Genomic DNA, 26,137 nt, shown 5'->3' on the forward strand with positions numbered 1-26,137 from the left:
ACAGATATAGAATTTTGTAATAAAGATGTATTATTTTCTAGTGATAAGTTTTATCTCTATAATTATGAATAATGGATAACTCTTTGACGTAACACACCTTGTACCGTACTAATTTTATTCTTATTTTTTAGCTAGTAAGTTTTGGGAATACTTTATTCAGTATAAGGCCACTAATGTTCATTTAAGTTCCTTTAATTGTTTTATTGAATAGCACTTGTTATCCATTTATGCTTATTTCATCCCAATACTTGATCAGGATTGTTGAGTGCATTTCATTACCTTCACTTGGGGTATGTTGACATCCTCAGTGAAGTGTAACTGTGCACGATTACAAGCCTCACTTTCAATTTTGCTACAGGATATAGACCATTGGACCTTATCTAAGGAAGTTATTTGGATATTAGTGTAGCCTAGTACCTTTATATCTAAGACATTTTTCCCGCCCCACCCACCCGAAGTTCTCTTTTAGAGTAATGGAATGCTCTTTACAATCCATTTATGCTTATTTCATCCCAATACTTGATCAGGATTGTTGAGTGCATTTCATTACCTTCACTTGGGGTATGTTGACATCAAGACAAATTTATATGAGGTCAGTACTCAAGTGCAAGTTGTTTCAAAACATTGAAGATCTCTTAGAAAAAGTGAATTCCCTTCTGTGAACACAGTATTTTCATGCACAAAAATCCTATTAGATTTCAATGATAAACACTGCAAGGTATACTCCAAAATTATTTCGAATTTTACATTTACATCATCATGTGAAAGCCACACGAAACATTTTGAATGAATTATTTCCTCCTTTATACATTCATGACAATCCATTCTTGAAAAAAATAAGTCACATTTAAGAAGCAAAACTAAATGGCATCTAAGAAATGAATTCAAATGAAGTAAATCCCATTTTGTATGCACATTGATTCCATTAGATTTCAAACACTGAATAATACTCAAAAATGAAAAATTTGAAGGGATATATGAAGAAATGCATAACATATCCATCTGAATTATATCAAAGATAAACTTAAACTGAAAACACCTGTAGTGAATAGCTATTTCTTGTTTCATTGACAACTGGACGATACTATATACATTGTGTATAAGGGTTAAATATTTAAAGATTCATTTTTTATGTAAAAACAGTTTTAATTTCCATACATGTTAACATGTAGTAAGAAAATATTTTTGACATTTTTACCTATTGTGTCTGTTTGTTTTGTTCACGCATCGTTGTCAATGTAATGGAATTTGATGCGACTGTCATACAAGTGAGAGGTTTAGCTAGCTATAAAACCAGGTTCAATCCACCATTTTCTACATAAGAAAATGCCTGTACCAAGTCAGGAATATGACAGTTGTTATCCATTCGTTTGATGTAAAATTGAGAATGGAAATGGGGAATGTGTCAAAGAGACAACAACCCGACCATAGAACAGACAACAGCAGAAGGTCACCAACAGGTCTTCAATGCAGCGAGAAATTCCCGCACCCAGAGGCGTCCTTCAGCTGGCCCCTAAACAAATATATATACTAGTTCAGTGATAATGAACGCCATACTAAACTCCAAATTGTACACAAGAAACTAAAATTAAAAATAATACAAGACTGACAAAGGCTAGAGGCTCCTGACTTGGGACAGGCGCAAAAATGCAGCGGGGTTAAACATGTTTATGAGATCTCAACCCTCCCCCTATACCTCTAGCCAATGTAGAAAAGTAAATGCATAACAATACGCACATTAAAATTCAGTTCAAGAGAAGTCCGAGTCTGATGTCAGAAGATGTATCCAAAGAAAATAAACAAAATGACAATAATACATAAATAACAACAGACTACTAGCAGTTAACTGACATGCCAGCTCCAGACTTCAATTAAACTGATTGAAAGATTATGTCTTCATCATATGAATATCAGGCACAATCCTTCCCGTTAGGGGTTTAGTATCATACCATCATAACATATATGAGAAGAACATAACCCGTATCATGCCAACAACTGGTTTTTAAATAAATGTGTTTAGTGCCGATGCAAAGACCCAAAAAGTGAATCAATATTAACGCCAAAATATGCAATCTTTAATGACCTGACAACAGTATCGTAACTATATCCCTTCTTAATAAGTCTATTTAAAGGTTTTGTTAGCTTCAGAGGTGAATACTGACATTTTTGTGCTTTATAAAGAATATTTCCATAAAAAATTGGATGTGAAATACCTGAACGTATAAGAAGTCTGCATGTTGAGCTATATTTACGAATGATGTCCTTATACCGATGATAAAATTTAGTAAATGTTTTGACTAGTTTGTGATATCGAAAACCCTGGTGTAATAATTTTTCAGTAATACATAAATTTCTCTCGTTAAAATCTAAAACATTGTTACATACACGAGCGAATCGTACAAGTTGAGATATATAAACACCGTAAGATGGTGACAAGGGAACGTCACCATCTAAAAATGGATAATTAACGATAGGAAATGAAAAATCATCTCTTTTATCATATATTTTAGTATTAAGCTTTCCGTTAATGATATAGATATCAAGATCGAGGAAAGGGCAGTGGTCATTGTTAGTATTAGCTTTATTTAAAGTAAGTTCAACAGGATAAATTTCTTTAGTATACATACTGAAGTCGTCATTATTGAGAGCCAAAATATCATCCAAATATCTAAAAGTATTATTAAATTTGTGTATCAGATGTTGTTTCGATGGGTCTTTGCTGATTTTTGTCATAAATTGTAACTCATAGCAATACAAAAAAAGGTCCGCAATAAGTGGTGCACAGTTAGTCCCCATTGGAATTCCGATAACCTGATGATATACGGAATCTCCAAAGCGAACAAAAATGTTATCTAGTAAAAATTCAAGGGCATATATAGTATCAAAGCATGTCCAATTGACATAGTTTTTTTGTTTATTGCTACTAAAAAATGACCTAAAAGAGTTTGAACATATATATTCACATTCTGACTTTTTAAATGCCCATTTAATTAGGTGTGTGAATTTTTTCTTAATGAGAATGTGAGGCAATGTGGTATATAGGGTAGAAAAATCAAAATTTTGAACAGATTCAAAATGTGTTTGTTTTTTTTTTTATTTTGCCATTTGATTGGGGACTTTTCTTTTTGAATTTTCCTCGGAGTTCAGTATTTTTGTGATTTTACTTTTCACTGATTTAGATTTTGGGGTCAAAATGAGATGAATCATCTATATTGGGGATTTAATACAATGAAAACCAACAACATTTTCTTCCCTATCAATTATATAATAGAATAACCCTAAGATGAAGAAAAACTTCAGGAAAAAAGCATGCTATAAGGCTGGGTTAGGTGAATAAAAAACAGTACAGGTATCATCAAGGTAGACTCAAACTCTAACAATACCAACTGGTCAATTTGAATGTCCCAACTGTATTGTCAATTTTACAATCTGGTTGAACAATAGGTAAAGGTAAACAGCAACACCTATCACCAAGTCACAGTAATGAGAAATTGGTTCTTATTTTTCTGGAATCAGAAAGATTTTTTTTCAACAACAGGTACTTATTGACATACTTTAATATGCCACCCTATTGCATTTAATCATGACCCTTGCAGCAATGTGATAAAAAATAATATCAAATCAATTAGCATTTATCAGTTCCATCGATCACTTTTCAAATATGTAAAAATTGTAATCTAACTTACTGAATTATCCTCCTTCACATAACATAATTTTTGTCTATCCATATTTGGTTCACCCCATGTCACAAAGCATCTAAATGTGTTGTTATGGCTATCTTCACACACACAATGGTTGTCACAGTTCTGGAAAAAAAATATCCACTAGTAAATTAAATTAAAATAAAACAAGATTGTGTCCATAGGACACAACATAGGAAACAGATGCACCCGGTAGTAAATATACAGCAAATTCAGCAATTTTTCCATTTATAAAGGGACATAACTCAAGAACACTAAAAGTGACGCCGCCCAAATTCAAACTTGGTCTGAGTATGTGTATGTTTCATAACATTTGATTAAGGCAAATTAAAATTAGATTGCAGAAATGGCAAATTTTTTTCCAATTGTAATGGACATAACTCAGGAACGGTCATAGTGACGCCACCCAAAATCGAACTGGATCTATGTTTTGTGGAAACAAGCAATGTGTTTAAATTTCATAACATTTGGTTGAGACAAAGTAAAGTAGAGTGCAGAAAAAGCAAATTCAGTGAAAGTAATGCCACCCAAATTCAAACTTGGTTCGTGTTTTGTGGTAATACGCATTGTGTATAAGTTTCATAACATTTGGTTGAGGCAAAGTAAAGTTAGAGTTTGAAAATGGCAAATTCAACAATTTTTCCAGTTATAATGGACATATCTAAGGAACAGTGACGTGACGCCACCAAAATTCAAACTTGATCTATGTTTTGTGGAAACAAGCAATGTGTTTAAATTTCATAACATTTGGTTGAGACAAAGTAAAGTAGAGTGCAGAAATAGCAAATTCAGCAAATTTTCCATGTTTCGTGTCTAATGCCGCTTTAAGCACTATTGGCAATGGCTATAGCATGATGGCCAGTTTTTATTGGTGGAGGAAACTTGAGTGCCCTGAGGGAACCACAACATTCAACAGGAAAACTGACAGTCCTAGTCATAAAAGAGTGGAGTCTAGCCCACCTGCCACCTGTTCACAGGCTAGTGATACAGAAAATGAACTACTTAGACCACTCAGCCACCAAGAACCCTCAATAAATGCTGGAATTCATTTCTTACACTCCCTGTTAAACAGACAGCAAATGGTTTAAACTCCTCTAAAATTTATGAATAGACAAATAAATTAGTTTGAAAAATTCAGTCCTTTACACAGATAGTAATAGGTACAAATAGGTACAACAAGATTTACAAATTCTTTAGATTCTTACCTGAATGATAAGGCATTAATGATGGACATAGTATACAGGGATCTAGCTTGACAAACTAACATCATTAAGGAGAGATTTAAAAAAGTATCAATCAACTTTTCTGGTGAAGGACACAACATAAATGATACATATTTTAAAAATATTTTTTTCAAACAAAAAATAAATTAATCTCATCATTACATTTTACATACATGTACAATTAAATTCTTTTAGTACTCATTACTGGATCTCAAAATACAACAATCTGAAAGGAAAGTATAAGATCTTTTTAAACAAAAATTTACAATATTCCACCAACTTACTGCCATGCCTTGATTTTTATACTGAGGACAACCTTGAATTTCATCTTGATGTTCTCCATAATGTTCTAATAAAATTGGTGATGATCTGTTGTAGTTTTGTGTCGTCAATATCTTTAGCAATGATTCTCCCTGCATTGTTATAGGTATAGGTGATTCTGCTATCTCTAGAAATGTTGGAGCCAAGTCAATAGCTGATACTGGAGACTGAATAAATGAGTTAATGTATTACAAACATGTCTATCCACAGTATCAAGTTGTTCATATTTTTTCTAATTCTATTAGAATTGAGAATGTAAAAGGGGAATGTGTCAAAGAGACAACAACCCGACCAAAGAGCAGAAAACAGCCCAAGGCCATCAATGGGTCTTCAATGCAGCGAGAAAATCCTGCACCTAGAGGCTGGCTTCAGCTGCCCCTCTAAACAATAATTTATATATAAGTTCAGTCTATTGATACTTTCCTGAACAATTGATTTAAATTTTGTAATCAACTTGTGGTTCGCTTGATCTCAATTATTCATGGTCAAAATATTAATTATAACTTAAAATTTCTCCAATTCCTATCATTTGGCTATTACTAAAATCACATAGAAAGAACAAGATCTTTTTACAGAGCTGGAAGGATCAAATTGCCTACACAATTTTAATAAAATGCTCTGCTGTGCGCAGCTTGATACGACCGCAGAGGTCGAACCCTGAACAGTTGGGGCAAGTATGGACACAACATTCAAGTTTGATACAGCTCTGAATTTGGATTATGATTAAATATTTGACACAGCATAGGTTTCTGACACAGAATGAATGTGGTCTAAGAACTCAAAATTTTTTAATTTACCTATTATGGTCCAATATCCAAAATCTAAATACATGGTTAGATTCAGCATATCAAAGAATCCAAAGAGTTCAATTTTTGATGAAATCAAACAAAGATTAATTTTGGACCCTTTTGACCTCAATGTGGACCAATTTGATAACGGGGCCCAAAAATCAAAATACATGGTTAGATTCAGCATATCAAAGAACCCCATATATTCAATTTTTGTTGAAATCAAACAAAGTTTAATTTTGGACCCCAACTTGGACCAACTTGAAAACTGGGCATATAATAAAAAAATCTAAACACATGTTTAGATTCAGCATATCAAAGAACCCCAAGAATTTAATTTTTGTTAAAATCAAACTAAGTTTAATTTTGGACCCTTTGGACCTTAATGTAGACCAATTTAAAAAACGGGACCCAAAATTAAAAATCTAAATACACAGTTAGATTTGGCATATCAAAGAACCCCAATAATTCAATTTTTGATGAAATAAAACAAAGTTTAATTTTGGACCCTTTTGACCTCAATATGAACCAATTTGATAGCGGGGCCCACAAATAAAAAATCTAAATACATGGTTAGATTCAGCATATCAAAGAACCCCATATATTCAATTTTTGTTGAAATCAAACAAAGTTTAATTTTGGACCCCAATTTGGATCAACTTGAAAACTGGGCCCAAAATCAAAAATCTAAATACATGTTTAGATTCAGCATATCAAAGAACCCCATATATTCAATTTGTTGAAATCAAACTAAGTTTAATTTTGGACCCTTTGGACCTTAATGTAGACCAATTTGAAAACTGGACCCAAAATTAAAAATCTAAATACACGGTTAGATTTGGCATATCAAAAAACCCCAATAATTCAATTTTTGATTAAATAAAACAAAGTTTAATTTTGGACACTTTTGACCTCAATAAGAACCAATTTGATAGCGGGGCCCACAAATAAAAAATCTAAATACATGGTTAGATTCAGCATATCAAAGAACCCCATATATTCAATTTTTGTTGAAATCAAACAAAAAGTTTAATTTTGGACCCCAACTTGGACCAACTTGAAAACTGGGCCCATAAACAAAAATCTAAACACATGTTTAGATTCAGCATATCAAAGAACCCCCAGAATTCAATTTTTGTTAAAATCAAACTAAGTTTAATTTTGGACCCTTTGGACCTTAATGTAGACCAATTTAAAGAAATGGGACCCAAAATTAAAAATCTAAATACACAGTTAGATTTGGCATATCAAAGAACCCCAATAATTCAATTTTTGATGAAATAAAACAAAGTTTAATTTTGGACCCTTTTGACCTCAATATGAACCAATTTGATAGCGGGGCCCACAAATAAAAAATCTAAATACATGGTTAGATTCAGCATATCAAAGAACCCCATATATTCAATTTTTGATGAAATCAAACAAAGTTTAATTTTGGACCCCAATTTGGACCAACTTGAAAACTGGGCCCAAAATCAAAAATCTAAATACATGTTAAGATTCAGCATATCAAAGAACCCCCAGAATTCAATTTTTGTTAAAATCAAACTAAGTTTAATTTTGGACCCTTTGGACCTTAATGTAGACTCATTTGAAAACTGGACCCAAAATTAAAAATCTAAATACACGGTTAGATTTGGCATATAAAAGAACCCCAATAATCCAATTTTTGATGAAATAAAACAAAGTTTAATTTTGGACCCTTTTGACCTCAATATGAACCAATTTGATAGCGGGGCCCACAAATAAAAAATCTAAATACATGGTTAGATTCAGCATATCAAAGAACCCCATATATTAAAATTTTTGTTAAAAATCAAACAAAGTTTAATTTTGGACCCCAACTTGGACCAACTTGAAAACTGGGCCGATAATCAAAAATCTAAACACATGTTTAGATTCAGCATATCAAAGAACCCCATGAATTCAATTTTTGTTAAAATCAAACTAAGTTTAATTTTGGACCCTTTGGACCTTAATGTAGACCAATTTAAAGAAATGGGACCCAAAATTAAAAATCTAAATACACAGTTAGATTTGGCATATCAAAGAACCCCAATAATTCAATTTTTGATGAAATAAAACAAAGTTTAATTTTGGACCCTTTTGACCTCAATATGAACCAATTTGATAGCGGGGCCCACAAATAAAAAATCTAAATACATGGTTAGATTCAGCATATCAAAGAACCCCATATATTCAATTTTTGATGAAATCAAACAAAGTTTAATTTTGGACCCCAATTTGGACCAACTTGAAAACTGGGCCCAAAATCAAAAATCTAAATACATGTGAAGATTCAGCATATCAAAGAACCCCCAGAATTCAATTTTTGTTAAAATCAAACTAAGTTTAATTTTGGACCCTTTGGACCTTAATGTAGACTCATTTGAAAACTGGACCCAAAATTAAAAATCTAAATACACGGTTAGATTTGGCATATAAAAGAACCCCAATAATTCAATTTTTGATGAAATAAAACAAAGTTTAATTTTGGACCCTTTTGACCTCAATATGAACCAATTTGATAGTGGGGCCCACAAATAAAAAATCTAAATACATGGTTAGATTCAGCATATCAAAGAACCCCATATATTCAATTTTTGTTAAAAATCAAACAAAGTTTAATTTTGGACCCCAACTTGGACCAACTTGAAAACTGGGCCGATAATCAAAAATCTAAACACATGTTTAGATTCAGCATATCAAAGAACCCCAAGAATTCAATTTTTGTTAAAATCAAACTAAGTTTAATTTTGGACCCTTTGGACCTTAATGTAGACTCATTTGAAAACTGGACCCAAAATTAAAAATCTAAATACACGGTTAGATTTGGCATAACAAAGAACCCCAATAATTCAATTTTTGATGAAATAAAACAAAGTTTAATTTTGGACCCTTTTAACCTCAATATGAACCAATTTGATAGCGGGGCCCACAAATAAAAAATCTAAATACATGGTTAGATTCAGCATATCAAAGAACCCCATATATTCAATTTTTGTTGAAATCAAACAAAAAGTTTAATTTTGGACCCCAACTTGGACCAACTTGAAAACTGGGCCCATAAACAAAAATCTAAACACATGTTTAGATTCAGCATATCAAAGAACCCCAAGAATTCAATTTTTGTTAAAATCAAACTAAGTTTAATTTTGGACCCTTTGGACCTTAATGTAGACCAATTTAAAGAAATGGGACCCAAAATTAAAAATCTAAATACACAGTTAGATTTGGCATATCAAAGAACCCCAATAATTCAATTTTTGATGAAATAAAACAAAGTTTAATTTTGGACCCTTTTGACCTCAATATGAACCAATTGATAGCGGGGCCCACAAATAAAAAATCTAAATACATGGTTAGATTCAGCATATCAAAGAACCCCATATATTCAATTTTTGATGAAATCAAACAAAGTTTAATTTTGGACCCCAATTTGGACCAACTTGAAAACTGGGCCCAAAATCAAAAATCTAAATACATGTTAAGATTCAGCATATCAAAGAACCCCCAGAATTCAATTTTTGTTAAAATCAAACTAAGTTTAATTTTGGACCCTTTGGACCTTAATGTAGACTCATTTGAAAACTGGACCCAAAATTAAAAATCTAAATACACGGTTAGATTTGGCATATAAAAGAACCCCAATAATTCAATTTTTGATGAAATAAAACAAAGTTTAATTTTGGACCCTTTTGACCTCAATATGAACCAATTTGATAGCGGGGCCCACAAATAAAAAATCTAAATACATGGTTAGATTCAGCATATCAAAGAACCCCATATATTCAATTTTTGTTAAAAATCAAACAAAGTTTAATTTTGGACCCCAACTTGGACCAACTTGAAAACTGGGCCGATAATCAAAAATCTAAACACATGTTTAGATTCAGCATATCAAAGAACCCCAATAATTCAATTTTTGTTAAAATCAAACTAAGTTTAATCTTGGACCCTTTGGACCTTAATGTAGACCAATTTGAAAACTGGACCCAAAATTAAAAATCTAAATACACGGTTAGATTTGGCATATCAAATAACCCCAATAATTCAATTTTTGATTAAATAAAACAAAGTTTAATTTTGGACACTTTTGACCTCAATAAGAACCAATTTGATAGCGAGGCCCACAAATAAAAAATCTAAATACATGGTTAGATTCAGCATATCAAAGAACCCCATATATTCAATTTTTGTTGAAATCAAACAAAAAGTTTAATTTTGGACCCCAACTTGGACCAACTTGAAAACTGGGCCCATAAACAAAAATCTAAACACATGTTTAGATTCAGCATATCAAAGAACCCCAAGAATTCAATTTTTGTTAAAATCAAACTAAGTTTAATTTTGGACCCTTTGGACCTTAATGTAGACCAATTTAAAGAAATGGGACCCAAAATTAAAAATCTAAATACACAGTTAGATTTGGCATATCAAAGAACCCCAATAATTCAATTTTTGATGAAATAAAACAAAGTTTAATTTTGGACCCTTTTGACCTCAATATGAACCAATTTGATAGCGGGGCCCACAAATAAAAAATCTAAATACATGGTTAGATTCAGCATATCAAAGAACCCCATATATTCAATTTTTGATGAAATCAAACAAAGTTTAATTTTGGACCCCAATTTGGACCAACTTGAAAACTGGGCCCAAAATCAAAAATCTAAATACATGTTAAGATTCAGCATATCAAAGAACCCCCAGAATTCAATTTTTGTTAAAATCAAACTAAGTTTAATTTTGGACCCTTTGGACCTTAATGTAGACTCATTTGAAAACTGGACCCAAAATTAAAAATCTAAATACACGGTTAGATTTGGCATATCAAAGAACCCCAATAATTCAATTTTTGATGAAATAAAACAAAGTTTAATTTTGGACCCTTTTGACCTCAATATGAACCAATTTGATAGCGGGGCCCACAAATAAAAAATCTAAATACATGGTTAGATTCAGCATATCAAAGAACCCCATATATTCAATTTTTGTTAAAAATCAAACAAAGTTTAATTTTGGACCCCAACTTGGACCAACTTGAAAACTGGGCCGATAATCAAAAATCTAAACACATGTTTAGATTCAGCATATCAAAGAACCCCAAGAATTCAATTTTTGTTAAAATCAAACTAAGTTTAATTTTGGACCCTTTGGACCTAAATGTAGACCAATTTAAAGAAATGGGACCCAAAATTAAAAATCTAAATACACAGTTAGATTTGGCATATCAAAGAACCCCAATAATTCAATTTTTGATGAAATAAAACAAAGTTTAATTTTGGACCCTTTTGACCTCAATATGAACCAATTTGATAGCGGGGCCCACAAATAAAAAATCTAAATACATGGTTAGATTCAGCATATCAAAGAACCCCATATATTCAATTTTTGATGAAATCAAACAAAGTTTAATTTTGGACCCCAATTTGGACCAACTTGAAAACTGGGCCCAAAATCAAAAATCTAAATACATGTGAAGATTCAGCATATCAAAGAACCCCAAGAATTCAATTTTTGTTAAAATCAAACTAAGTTTAATTTTGGACCCTTTGGACCTTAATGTAGACTCATTTGAAAACTGGACCCAAAATTAAAAATCTAAATACACGGTTAGATTTGGCATATAAAAGAACCCCAATAATTCAATTTTTGATGAAATAAAACAAAGTTTAATTTTGGACCCTTTTGACCTCAATATGAACCAATTTGATAGCGGGGCCCACAAATAAAAAATCTAAATACATGGTTAGATTCAGCATATCAAAGAACCCCATATATTCAATTTTTGTTAAAAATCAAACAAAGTTTAATTTTGGACCCTTTGGACCTTAATGTAGACTCATTTGAAAACTGGACCCAAAATTAAAAATATAAATACACGGTTAGATTTGGCATATCAAAGAACCCCAATAATTCAATTTTTGATGAAATAAAACAAAGTTTAATTTTGGACCCTTTTGACCTCAATATGAACCAATTTGATAGCGGGGCCCACAAATAAAAAATCTAAATACATGGTTAGATTCAGCATATCAAAGAACCACATATATTTAATTTTTGTTGAAATCAAACAAAGTTTAATTTTGGACCCCAACTTGGACCAACTTGAAAACTGGGCCCATAATCAAAAATCTAAACACATGTTTAGATTCAGCATATCAAAGAACCCCAAGAATTCAATTTTTGTTAAAATCAAACTAAGTTTAATTTTGGACCCTTTGGACCTTAATGTAGACCAATTTGAAAACTGGACCCAAAATTAAAAATCTAAATACACGGTTAGATTTGGCATATAAAAGAACCCCAATAATTCAATTTTTGATGAAATAAAACAAAGTTTAATTTTGGACCCTTTTGACCTCAATATGAACCAATTTGATAGCGGGGCCCACAAATAAAAAATCTAAATACATGGTTAGATTCAGCATATCAAAGAACCCCATATATTCAATTTTTGTTAAAAATCAAACAAAGTTTAATTTTGGACCCCAACTTGGACCAACTTGAAAACTGGGCCCATAATCAAAAATCTAAACACATGTTTAGATTCAGCATATCAAAGAACCCCAAGAATTCAATTTTTGTTAAAATCAAACTAAGTTTAATTTTGGACCCTTTGGACCTTAATGTAGACTCATTTGAAAACTGGACCCAAAATTAAAAATCTAAATACACGGTTAGATTTGGCATAACAAAGAACCCCAATAATTCAATTTTTGATGAAATAAAACAAAGTTTAATTTTGGACCCTTTTGACCTCAATATGAACCAATTTGATAGCGGGGCCCACAAATAAAAAATCTAAATACATGGTTAGATTCAGCATATCAAAGAACCCCATATATTCAATTTTTGTTGAAATCAAACAAAAAGTTTAATTTTGGACCCCAACTTGGACCAACTTGAAAACTGGGCCCATAAACAAAAATCTAAACACATGTTTAGATTCAGCATATCAAAGAACCCCAAGAATTCAATTTTTGTTAAAATCAAACTAAGTTTAATTTTGGACCCTTTGGACCTTAATGTAGACCAATTTAAAGAAATGGGACCCAAAATTAAAAATCTAAATACACAGTTAGATTTGGCATATCAAAGAACCCCAATAATTCAATTTTTGATGAAATAAAACAAAGTTTAATTTTGGACCCTTTTGACCTCAATATGAACCAATTTGATAGCGGGGCCCACACATAAAAAATCTAAATACATGGTTAGATTCAGCATATCAAAGAACCCCAAATATTCAATTGTTGATGAAATCAAACAAAGTTTAATTTTGGACCCCTATTTGGACCAACTTGAAAACTGGGCCCAAAATCAAAAATCTAAATACATGTTAAGATTCAGCATATCAAAGAACCCCCAGAATTCAATTTTTGTTAAAATCAAACTAAGTTTAATTTTGGACCCTTTGGACCTTAATGTAGACTCATTTGAAAACTGGACCCAAAATTAAAAATCTAAATACACGGTTAGATTTGGCATATAAAAGAACCCCAATAATTCAATTTTTGATGAAATAAAACAAAGTTTAATTTTGGACCCTTTTGACCTCAATATGAACCAATTTGATAGCGGGGCCCACAAATAAAAAATCTAAATACATGGTTAGATTCAGCATATCAAAGAACCCCATATATTCAATTTTTGTTAAAAATCAAACAAAGTTTAATTTTGGACCCCAACTTGGACCAACTTGAAAACTGGGCCGATAATCAAAAATCTAAACAAATGTTTAGATTCAGCATATCAAAGAACCCCAATAATTCAATTTTTGTTAAAATCAAACTAAGTTTAATTTTGGACCCTTTGGACCTTAATGTAGACTCATTTGAAAACTGGACCCAAAATTAAAAATATAAATACACGGTTAGATTTGGCATATCAAAGAACCCCAATAATTCAATTTTTGATGAAATAAAACAAAGTTTAATTTTGGACCCTTTTGACCTCAATATGAACCAATTTGATAGCGGGGCCCACAAATAAAAAATCTAAATACATGGTTAGATTCAGCATATCAAAGAACCACATATATTTAATTTTTGTTGAAATCAAACAAAGTTTAATTTTGGATCCCAACTTGGACCAACTTGAAAACTGGGCCCATAATCAAAAATCTAAACACATGTTTAGATTCAGCATATCAAAGAACCCCAAGAATTCAATTTTTGTTAAAATCAAACTAAGTTTAATTTTGGACCCTTTGGACCTTAATGTAGACCAATTTGAAAACTGGACCCAAAATTAAAAATCTAAATACACGGTTAGATTTGGCATATAAAAGAACCCCAATAATTCAATTTTTGATGAAATAAAACAAAGTTTAATTTTGGACCCTTTTGACCTCAATATGAACCAATTTGATAGCGGGGCCCACAAATAAAAAATCTAAATACATGGTTAGATTCAGCATATCAAAGAACCCCATATATTCAATTTTTGTTAAAAATCAAACAAAGTTTAATTTTGGACCCCAACTTGGACCAACTTGAAAACTGGGCCCATAATCAAAAATCTAAACACATGTTTAGATTCAGCATATCAAAGAACCCCAAGAATTCAATTTTTGTTAAAATCAAACTAAGTTTAATTTTGGACCCTTTGGACCTTAATGTAGACCAATTTAAAAAACAGGACCCAAAAATTAAAAATCTAAATACACGGTTAGATTTGGCATATCAAAGAACCCCAATAATTCAATTTTTGATGAAATAAAACAAAGTTTAATTTTGGACCCTTTTGACCTCAATATGAACCAATTTTACAAATCTAATGCGCCATACTGTGCAATTAAAGATTACTTCTTGAAATTTTTCAATATTTGAAATTTGAAAAAAAAAAAATATTTGAAGAATAATTCTTTTTAATTTCTGAAATCTGAAATGAGAAAAAAATGACCCCCCACAATTTCTTCCCCCAAAAAATTCTTTCCCTGAAGATATGGTCATAATCTCAATTCAAATTTCCAATGGAATTTGCAACCATAATTACCCATTTAAATTTACCATATTGCTAACTTAATCTATTTTATAATAGAATTTAAAATATGGTGTCAAATCTTTGATATGGATTTTTTTGTAAAAAAAAAAGATGCAACATTTGCAGATATTTTTACTGGTCTTCCTTTATAAATATGCATTTCTTTAAACATAATTTAAAAGCAGTGTAAGGGAAGTAATCAAAATGTTGTATGCGGATTACCTCCCTTACACTGTTTTAAATTGTCTTAATTGTTCATTAACCATTACTTTATACATAATTTAAAAGCAGTGTAAGGGAGATAATTCAAATGATGTATTTGATTTATCTCCCTTACACTGCTTTAAATTATGTTTTGTACTAAAGTATTTGTCCATTTAAAAATGCTTGTATTTTGCCCCTTTTTTGCCCTAATTCCTAAAATTTTGAGGCAATTACCCCCAAAATCAATCCCAGCATTCCCTGTGTGATATGGAACCTTGTGGTACAATGTCAGAGAGATCCATACACTAACACACAAGTTATGTCTGGAAGTTACAAAAATGCTTATTTTTGGCCCCTTTTTGGCCCCTAATTCCATAACTGTTGGTACCATAACCCCCAAAATCAATCCCAACCTTCCTTTTGTAGTATTGAACCTTATGGTAAAATTTCATAGAGATCCATTCACTTAAACTAAAGTTAGAGTGCAAAAACCAATGTGTCTTCGGACGACGACGACGACGACGACAACGACGATGCCAACGTCATACCAATATACGATCGCAAAATTTTTTTGCAGTCGTATAAAAATTACTAGAGATGAAGATTCCATCAAAGCAGCATTGATTGTGATATTATATTTCTTCTCTGAGACAGTTTTAAATACCGTATATCAGGTTTTTTTTGCGTCAGCTTTTATTCGCAATTTGATGAAAAAATGGGCAGGTTAAATTTTCACTGTGTATAATTTTCACTGAATGGGAAAATACACGCAAAACAAATGTTTGTGTAAATGTGATTTATTTTGATTTGAATTTTTAAATCAGATGCAAAATGTTCGTGTTATGACACCAATCAATAAATCGCCGGCAATTAACATCTTTTAACCTGTCACTGATTGCTATGTTGTCAAAAGGTGTGCCATTTATGATTAGTAATTTTAATTATTATATAAACTGAGATCTTAATTAAGTATAAACTTTCTTGTGATCTACTGAACAATACAGAAGACTTGACAATCAACAGAATACGTTTATAATGTATGAAACTTTTAAACAATGATAAATCTGGGAATACGCAGTGAAATTTATGCGGGGTCAAATTTTCGCGTTTCTTTAGCTGCCGCAAACAAAGCGAAAATTAGACACATGCCAAAAATACCCGATATACGGTACTCAAATTTAAAATGTGTGGCATTCAGTGGTTGTTGCTGTCTGTTAATTTATCTGAAACTATATATTCATTATAAAAGAGAGGCAAAAGATACTAAAGGGATATTCAAACTCATAAGTCGAAAATAAACTGACAATGCCATGGGTAAAAAAAAAAGACCAACAGAGAAACAAAAGTACACAAAACACAACATAGAAAACTTAAGACTGAGCAACACGAACCCCACCAAAACTGGGGGTGATCTCATTTGCTCCGGAAGGGTAAGCAGATCCTGCTCCACATGTGGCACCCGTCGTGTTGCTCATGTTAGTACAAACCCAGTAATAAGTCTAATTTGGTAGGTCACATTTGGAGAAAAGGGGACAGGATTGTAGTGATGATATTTGGAACGTATCTGCTATCATCTGTGAAACGTATATTCCATAACGGTCAACCAACTCGTAATGGTGTCCGTAAAATTTACGAAGGAATGATTTCAACTTCACCACTTGGAACTCTTGGTTTAATAGCTTCCTTGTGAGCATCAACCCTCTATCAAGGAAATCATGATAGGAAACACAAGCCCTGGAATATTGTATCAACTGGGAGATATATACGCCATATGCAGGAGCTGCTTGAATGTTGCTACATAGAAATGGAAAGTTCACAATTGGGAAGCTGAAATCATCTCTTTTGTCGTAAAGTTTTGTTATAATACTTACATTATAAGTAGAACCAGGTTTTATACCAGGTCCTCGAACCATAAATGGAACTCTGTTATCAAATTCATACAACTGTCGTTTATCATTAGGCAATGAAAACTGACCTACAATAGTTAAAATTGTTATACCTTAGTATTTCAGTTACACTAAGATTTTTTCTACAACAATATTGTACCATAATATTGTTGTATGAATTTTCTTTATCTTTGTTAGATTTGGACATGTCAATAGTTTCATAGCTACCTGGGCTTGTTTATAACTAACCACTGCTGAGGTTTTGACAGGATACATCATAAAGTTTTACAGAATTTAATGCCACACCTGGTTTTGATAATTCTATCATGTTTACATTGTCAAAACAAAAAACACTCAGATTTTATCAATGCTTTTTATAAACTTCAAATTCAGAATTATTTTTATTTTACTGATAATAGTAAACAAATTGAGCAAAACAAAAGATCAAGACTAGCTGCGCCATGGGTGCATGATACGCTTGTTGCTTTTTTAAAGAATAAAGTTCAATAACATCTCAATGTCATTTCAGAAATTTATGTAAAACTAAAGGGAGGTTATCTTAATAGATATAAACCAGTCACCAAAGTTTCATGAAAACTGCTCAAAGCACTTTAAAGATATTGTCTGAAAACTGGAAAATCACCCCCTTTTTATGAATAAAATCTCATAACTCCGAAACGTAAAATCTAAAATTTATAAAAATAGAAAGGGAGCTTATGTCAATAGATATAAACAATTCACCAAACTTTCATGAAAACTGCTGAAAGCATTTTTGAGTTATTGTCTGAAAACTGAAAAATCCCCTTTTTTTAATGAATAAAACCCCATAACTCCGAAACGTAAAATCTAAAATTTATAAAATTCGAAAGGGAGCTCATGTCAATAGATATAAACACTTCATCAAAGTTTCTTGCAAATTGGTGAAAGTATTTTTGAGTTATTGTCCGAAAACTGGAAAATCCCCCTTTTTTAATGAATAAAACCCCATAACTCGGAAACTTAAATTCTAAAATTTATAAAAAACGAAAAGGGAGCTCACATCAATAAATATAAACAATTCACCAAAGTTTCATGCAGATTGGTTAAAGCATTTTTGAGTTATTGTCCGACATGTTGACGACGGACAGACAGACAGATGGATAACGGTATACCATAATACGTCCCGTAAACGGACATATAAAAACTGAGATCTTCCCTTATAAAAATACATCAAGAAAGATACAAAATACCATAAAAATATAAACAGCTGCAAATCTGCTAAATGCAAAATAAAGTATCCCTGAAAATAAGTTGGATTACAATATAAGCAATAGAACAGATCTCCATGTAGCTGTCTCTACATACTACTTTTCATTAAATTTGTGTTGAAGTGTTGTTGTCTACCTAATGTTGATACCAGTTTTATAAATAGTGTAACAAAGGAACTAAATCCTATAAACAACTATAAAACAGTATGTTTTAGTTTAAATATTACCTAAATGATATCCATTATCAGATGTAAAGAATATAAATGTGTTGTTGATCATATCTTTCTCTGTCAGAATGTTGACTACATTTTCTACCATATCATCTACAGACAATAATGTTCTCCATCTGAAACAAAAATGAAAAATTTACCATCTGAAAATATTAGTCTTCATATTTTATAAATAGAAAAGAAGATTACTAATGCATTACAATACCAGCATAAAAAAGAAAACACCTCAACGTGCATATATTTACCTGCTTCTGAAAATGTCATCAATAGTTGTTACTGTATCATTGGGCATAGGGTTAAGTGCTTGTTCAATTAACCAGTGTTTGTCCTGAAATACAGATTTTAGTGAAAATAAAATCATCATTTAAGGGCAATAACTCCAGTCAGGAGTCACCTCACAATTTCAGCAATATTGACTTATTGGTAGAAATTCTCTTGCTGATAATTTGTTTTTTTAAAGTTGTTATCTATCTTCTTTAGTTTTCAACATTATATGCAAAAATGAAAAAAAAATGGTAATAACTGTCATTAAAGGGCAATAACTCCAATAAGGCGACGACTGAAGTTTTCGACCTTGTTGACTTGCTGATCATTTTTGCTTATAAATATCAATTACAGTTTGCAAGACAAATATAGACAAAAAGCAAAAAAATTGTAATTTGTCATTTAAGGGCAATAAATCCTTTATGAAGTTGTGTAACAGTTTTGAATTAAAAAGAAATTAGAATTAGAAATTAGGTAGATCTTATCATGCTGAAAATTTCTGCCCTTAGTGATTTTTTCTATCTGCAGCAATTTTCATGAAAACAGACAAAACTTGGTTGGAAAAGTGGGCGGGGGGGGGTCATCTGACACACTTTTAAAACTAGATAAACAAGATGATGATTATGGCCATGTTTTGTTAAATTTGGCTCAGTGGTTTCAGAGGCGACAGATGCCAAGTGGTGGAAAAAGCTCACACTGGCCCTTTGGGCCCAGGAAGCTAATAAAAGGTTATGTCGATATCCATAAATGAGACAGCAACCCAGTTACCAATATAAAAAAAACTTCTAGAGATCACATTTAATTGATGGTTTTGGTTTCCTTCAGGTTCTTTTGGTCATATAGCTTTTAAAATATTTAAACATCCTTGAATATCGAATTTTTGGTTTTTGAGGATTTCAAATGAAAGTAAAGTGAAGATGTAACCATTAAGAATTTAACAGGAGAGAAGTAATAAAATTATTTGCCCTGTAGCTCATCTGTATTTTATTTGAACTTTTTTTTTAATTATTGTCAATGGAAAAAACATGGAACTACTACATGTACTATAAAGATCAATATCGAAGTGAAACACAGCTGCTGTTTCTCCCCAACAGTCATTTGGTTTCTGGTTGTCTAGAAACAATAATTAACCTTTCCATGAATATTGTAACTAGGAGTTCTTGGAGCTTGTTTGTCAGCAAAATTATCTTTATACTTTGGTGCTGGTGTAAAGGGTGCATGTGATGCAGGTGTAGATAACATCATAAAAAATGGTCCAGATTCTGTTGATTGCTGCTCCAAAAATTCTGTAGCTCTTCTGTTCTGAAAAAAAGAGTTTTATTCAATTAAACAATATGAATATTTACCTTTTCCCGTTGATTGCTGGTTAAAAATGCTGTAGATCTTCTGTTCTGAGAACATTTATGTTTTTGTCAAAAGAAAATCATCCCCTCCCTTAGTGACAGTAAGTTACAACAGAGCAGTATTTCATCTAAATCCCAAATATTCCCAATTATGTATACTTTGCCTACCTGTTTCAAATTACGAAAAAACTAAGAAATGATTTGAAAATTCTTTTGTTATTTAGGCTCTTTAGTTCTAAACATACAGAAAATTAACATTTTCCCTACCAAATCCATCTTATATTATCATCTAAGTATCATAACAGATGAAAAAAATTCCTATTATTTAACACTTTAATTTCTAACAGTTGTTAGAGAGGTCAAACTTTTTGTGTGTGCATATTTATAATAACTTGAAGACAAGAGGCTAGCTGTCAGATTGACAGCAAACTGGATTTTCCTGCACGAAAATGATATTTACAATCTGGACCCCCAAACAGGATCAAGTAAAAAAAATAAATGAATCTTTGAAGGGTTCAGAAATGGAAAAGCCAAAATCAATCTAAGTATCACTTTTCGCTACTTAAAGGTCTATAACTCAACAAAGATAAAAGCTAAAATCGTGAAAAACAACTTGACCATTATTTAGTCATAGGAAATAATATATCTAAATTTGAAAAGATTTTGTCAAAACATTTTCAAGTTATTGCGTGAACAATGTTGTAAGTATCACTTTTCACTACTTAAATGTCTACAACTCAACACTGATAAAAGCTAAAATCGTGAAAATTAAACCTGACCTTCATTTAGTCACAGGAAACAACATACCGGGTATCTAAATTTAAAAAGATTTCACCAATGCATTTTTCAAGTTATTACACGGATAACACTATAAGTATCACTTCTAGCTAATTAAAGGTCTACAACTCAACAACGAAATACGCTAAAATTGTGAAAATCGAACTTGACCTTCACAGTCACAGGAAACATCATATATAAATTTAAAGTTTTCAAGTTATTGCCCTGACACTGTTTGGCAGCCGCCCACCCGCTGTACATCACCACATTAATAACCAATATTTTCATTTGAAAATCCATTTAAAAATCTTAATATATCAGATGCATCTGATAAGATTCAAAATTCATTTATAAAAACATGTATCTTTTGCAGATTTCCGGATATAGGGACATTATTTTGCAGGGAATGCATTGAATTTTTGCCAATATTAAACAGTAATATTACACACAATTTCAATTTGTTAAATATCTTGTAAAGTTAAGAAGATAAATATGAATTGTTTGCTGTCATATTAGTCAATCACACTATATAGTACATGCATTGTAATAGATAATGGTTTGAATTTTTATATTTATCAATATATACATGATATACATTATATCATGTTAAATCATGGCAGATTTTCCAAAGTAATTTAAAAGTGTATTTGTATTGGCTATTGCGCACGAAGATTGTATAACCAAGTGTACTGTACAAATATTGCAACAACAATAAATTAAATTTTATTTTGATAAAGTATACTTTAAAAGTCTTTAAATAGTCCATTGTATTACATACTAAGGTTTTTCTTAAGAATTCCCATATGTAATTGATACATTCATCCTTGATAACTTAAAATTATGTTTTTTTAAATAAAATTTCCTTGTATTCACATCTATTTTTTCTAAACAGACTCAGATTGCATATTTTGTATGCAACATAGTGTTCAAGTTGAATAATTTCATTATATATGTCAACTATCATAAAACTGTATTGAAGGGATAATGTGGAAAATCATATAGTAGTTTTGTTTTTCATTTAAAATGGCTGCCTCAAATTCAGTAAGACGTTCCCAGAGTATAAAACAATGTGAAGTGTGTGAATCAAATTCAAAAATAAAAGTGAAATGTATTGATTGTGACAGATTAATGTGTGAAACATGTAAAAGGAATCATTCAAAATATAAAGATGCAGAAATTCATAAGCTTGTAGATATAAAAGATATCAATGCAGATGATGAAGACAAAAATGAGCGAGGCAAATTCAAGGCAGTCAGATGTAGCAACCACATAGACCAAATATGTTGTATGTACTGCAGCTCATGTAATAAACTCGTGTGTCCAACATGCATTGAGGATAATCACCAGAATCACGATTTAAAAACCATAGATAGTGGCTGCAAGGACCGGTTGAATAAAATATTGAAAGTTCACGATGAAGTTTCTACTGAAACCATTTTATATCTTCAGAAACTTGACATACTGGAAAAAGTTGACCATTTCCAGTATGAGGAGATACTACGTCAAATTGAACTGGATAAAAAAGAAGCAATGGAAAAAGTTGAACAAAAATACAATGATGAAAAAAAAAAGTTGGGGGGACAGAGGAATTTAATTTCTAGTCTTCTTACATCTAGGAAAGACAAAATTTACAAGCTGCAAGGAAAAATTGACCAAGAAAAGAAGCATCTTAACAATATTGCTGTAAGTAAGGACACAACAAAGTTTGTTGAAAAAGCAGAAGAATTTGAAAATAAACATTTGAAAGAGGTAACAGATACCATTCATTCAAATCGCTATAATTTAAAAACACTGCGGTATACACCAGGAATAGTGTTTGGAATGGAACCAAATACAACTACAAATGAAATTGATGTTACATTTCAACAAGCATTTAAGACAGATTTTAGCATAAAGGACTTGAAGATTGACAAAAGTAAGACAATATGGACATCAAGCATTGATAGTATCAACCAAGTTGAAGCTAAAAAGGGTGTTGAAAATTTAAACATCACTAAAAGAACACCAATTTTGGCAGACAAAGGAGAAATAAGGCAAATTGAAGTAATGGACATAGATGATCTAGTGTTCATAACTTCCACAGGTATTTACAGGTGCAATAAAAGAGATGAAACAATCAAGAAAATAGTTGGTTTAACTGAAAATAAGCCAAGGTCAATACACATTTAAAAAAATCTATTATTTATTGGAATGAGCTTCGATGATGTTAAAAACAGCACTGACAAAGCAATCATAGAAGTCTTCACCTTGGAAGGGAAGAAGTTACCAGCAAAAAACATTTTCAATACAGGAAATCAATTTCTAATCAACGGCTCTGTTACTGGTTGTGCCACCTTCAACAATGAAAGTGAAACCTTTACAGGGAAAGAAAACTCAAACAAAGGAACAATATGTTACATTGATTACAACTGTAAAGATGATTCTCACTGCGGAAGACTTATTAAACTTAACTTGAATCGTGACATTCAATGGGATTACAGAGGAAACGGAATTATGAATCATGAAAAGAATTCATTTAATCCCTGTTCAATAGTGGTAACAGAGCAAGACAACATTGTTGTTGCAGACTTCAATCAAAGTTCCCTACACATTATTCAGCCAAATGGACTTTTACTGACCATAGTGGATTTGACCTTGGTAGGATTACAAGGACCAGAGCTGCTAACCCTAGATGATGATGGACAACTGTGGATTAAAACTCTTACAGACACAAAGAACGGAAAATTATCTGAACTGACATTTTCTGGTTTTTGATTTTTACTGATTAGATATTGGACCTTAAAATAAGCAAATGAAACTTCATGGTATGTTAAAGTAAATTTAGACCTTTTCAAAAGAACAACATGTATGCTTTATCTGACAAATAAAAATTTGGAATTAACAAAAAACATAACATGTGTACTCATAAATATTTTTCTGCATTATCAGCAATATGTTCCTTAAAGTGATACTATACACTGTTCTTACTTCATTATAAATTAAGTTTTCATGATTAACCACAAGCCCTACGTCCATGGCCTGTAAATTTTCCTGAAAAGAGGCCTCACAAGCCAATATGAATTTAAAGAAATTTTTATGCAGACTGATTTTCGACCCTCAAATTGTGAATGACTTTGTTTTCATGACTAGTCAAACTGTTTTAACGGTTTTAACCATGTCTTTCACTATGTTCAGAAACATTCTGATGTACATGATCATTACAAAGGTTCCACATATAAATATTAACCTTTCATGCATAGTTACTGAGAAACAGACTTCATCTTGAAAAATAACATAATATGGAGCATAAATGTCAGGTCAACACTCTCATTAACTACTGTGTCCTAAAAAGAATTGCGAAGTATTTGAAAAATATAGACTATTTTACCAATTACAGTTCAACATAACTGAACTAATGCAATGACTGAACATATCTAAATACCTGACTGATTTATTTTGATCAGAGTTGTATATTGATTATTTTTCTAAAATAAAACTCAAATCAGTCTGAAATAACAAAGGCGAAAAGTATCAAACAATAAGAAGACCTCATATATCGCCTTTCTTATATTGGGTTAAGTTTGAGAAAATAATCTCATGGACATACTTGATTTCTTGTGTCACACATGAAAAATTGATTAAGTGTTTTAAATATTAAAATGTACAAAACTTTTGAATAACAAAAGTGACAAGTATACAGTGCCTCAGACCATTTCAGACCATTCTTAATAATTTGGTAAAAGAGAGGCGAAAGATACCAAAGGGACATTCAAACTCATAAGTCAAAAATAAACTGACAACACCATGGCTATAAAAAAGAAAAAGACCAACATCAGTACACAAAACATACATAGAAAACTAAAGACTGAGCAACACAAACCCCATCAAAAACTGGGGGTGACTCAGGTGCTCTGGAAGGGTAAGCATCCTGCTCCACATGTGGCACCCGTCGTGTTGCAAAAGTTTGAGGTAAATCACTCAAGGCATACTTAGTACCAAAAAAGGAAGAAGATACCAAAATAAAATATCATAAGTACAATAAAAAAGGTCAACAGTTCCTTTATCCCCATCAGCCACCCTTTTTACTCAACTTAGGTGAATGACGGTTGAAAATAAAATTAAATACCACAATTATTTACTTCTATTCAAATAGGTGCAGATAATTTACAGTAGGTGCTTAATCCATACAAAATATGATCTTTTATTAGCTGAAAGATGAATCAATCATTCAATTTTTTCATATAAATGAAAGCAACTGAACCCAAGAATCTCAAATCATTAGCTCTACCTACTTCATCAATCAACACTTTTTTTTGCAGTGCATGTGTACTTTGTGCAAACTATTATGTTTTTAAAAATAACAAATTTTATCCATTTGAAAAAATGAGTTGACAATATATCTTGAAATATGGATAATTGATATATACAATCTATTAACTTTGAAATCGTCATCTTCATAAGCTAATTTCAGCTATATGATGTATTATATTTGATTTCATGTGGAATGATACTGCTTTCATTTCACTTGACAATTTCTGTCCAAGTTTTGTGTTTAAAGTTTTACTTTCTGATTCAAAATGTGAATGACATATATTTTTTTATTTTTAAAATTGTTTTCATTAGAATCAAAATCTGTGTTTTTTAATTTGACACCAAACAATGCTTCATGCAATGTGTTGGTCAGTTGCTTTCATTTCTTATATATATATAAAAAAACAGCACTCAATTCTATAATGAAGCACCACACTACCTAGATCAAAAGTTTAAACAAATATCAGATAATGATCCCTATTCTTTGAGAGGTGTTACTTAACGTAGTTTGATATGAAAATTCCTAAGTAAAAAAAACAGTGCTGTTGAAAAAGTTTTTTGTTTATTCAGGATCAGTTTTATGGAATGGAACACCATACAAAATGTGTAAAGTGCAAAAGACTTTTACTTTTGAACAAAGTCTTTTTCAGAATGTATTATTTTGATATTTATATAATATATTTTATAACATATGTTACTAGTGTTATTAGTTTAAAGATTTTTTTCTATTGAATTGTTTTTCATTTTGTTATCCCAGAGCCTTTTATAGCTTACTATACTGTATGGATTTTGCTCATTGTTGAAGGCTTTACAGTGACCTATAGTTGTTTACATCCGTTGTTTTTTAGTGAATATTTCCTTATTGACAATCA

General features: G+C 31.3%; 2 protein-coding genes and 1 long non-coding RNA gene across 5 annotated transcripts in view; 1 reads left to right on the plus strand and 2 right to left on the minus strand.

Annotated features, from left to right (window-relative positions):
* The window catches only part of LOC127704720 (N-acetylglucosamine-6-sulfatase-like), a 59,173-nt gene that overhangs the window by 10,435 nt on the left and 22,601 nt on the right, over positions 1 to 26,137 (minus strand). Inside the window, exons 6-11 of the mRNA XM_052208919.1 lie at positions 19,987 to 20,157; positions 18,837 to 18,919; positions 18,589 to 18,707; positions 17,100 to 17,203; positions 5,209 to 5,412; positions 3,687 to 3,806 (exon numbers count right to left, since the gene is read on the minus strand). Coding sequence (XP_052064879.1) covers positions 3,687 to 3,806; positions 5,209 to 5,412; positions 17,100 to 17,203; positions 18,589 to 18,707; positions 18,837 to 18,919; positions 19,987 to 20,157 — 801 coding nt within the window. The remainder of the gene's footprint in view (positions 1 to 3,686; positions 3,807 to 5,208; positions 5,413 to 17,099; positions 17,204 to 18,588; positions 18,708 to 18,836; positions 18,920 to 19,986; positions 20,158 to 26,137) is intronic.
* LOC127704746 (uncharacterized) lies at positions 8,040 to 14,803 on the minus strand. 3 transcript variants are annotated; one of them, XR_007983475.1, is made up of 4 exons: positions 13,198 to 14,803; positions 10,000 to 10,134; positions 8,940 to 9,203; positions 8,040 to 8,541 (listed from the first exon to the last, which is right to left on the minus strand). It is a non-coding gene; the product is annotated as an uncharacterized LOC127704746 (long non-coding RNA). The 3 variants fall into 3 exon arrangements; XR_007983474.1 differs by lacking the exon at positions 8,940 to 9,203 and having other exon boundaries at positions 8,040 to 8,804; XR_007983476.1 differs by lacking the exon at positions 8,040 to 8,541 and having other exon boundaries at positions 8,815 to 9,203.
* LOC127704725 (transcription intermediary factor 1-beta-like) lies at positions 21,912 to 25,912 on the plus strand. The gene has a single exon (XM_052208926.1). It carries the CDS (start codon positions 21,999 to 22,001, stop codon positions 23,142 to 23,144), a length of 1,146 nt encoding a protein of 381 aa, XP_052064886.1. The 5' UTR covers positions 21,912 to 21,998; the 3' UTR covers positions 23,145 to 25,912.

The sequence above is a fragment of the Mytilus californianus genome, unplaced genomic scaffold, assembly GCF_021869535.1.
Source record: "Mytilus californianus isolate M0D057914Y unplaced genomic scaffold, xbMytCali1.0.p SCAF_6, whole genome shotgun sequence".
NCBI classification, from domain to species: Eukaryota; Metazoa; Mollusca; class Bivalvia; order Mytilida; family Mytilidae; genus Mytilus; species Mytilus californianus.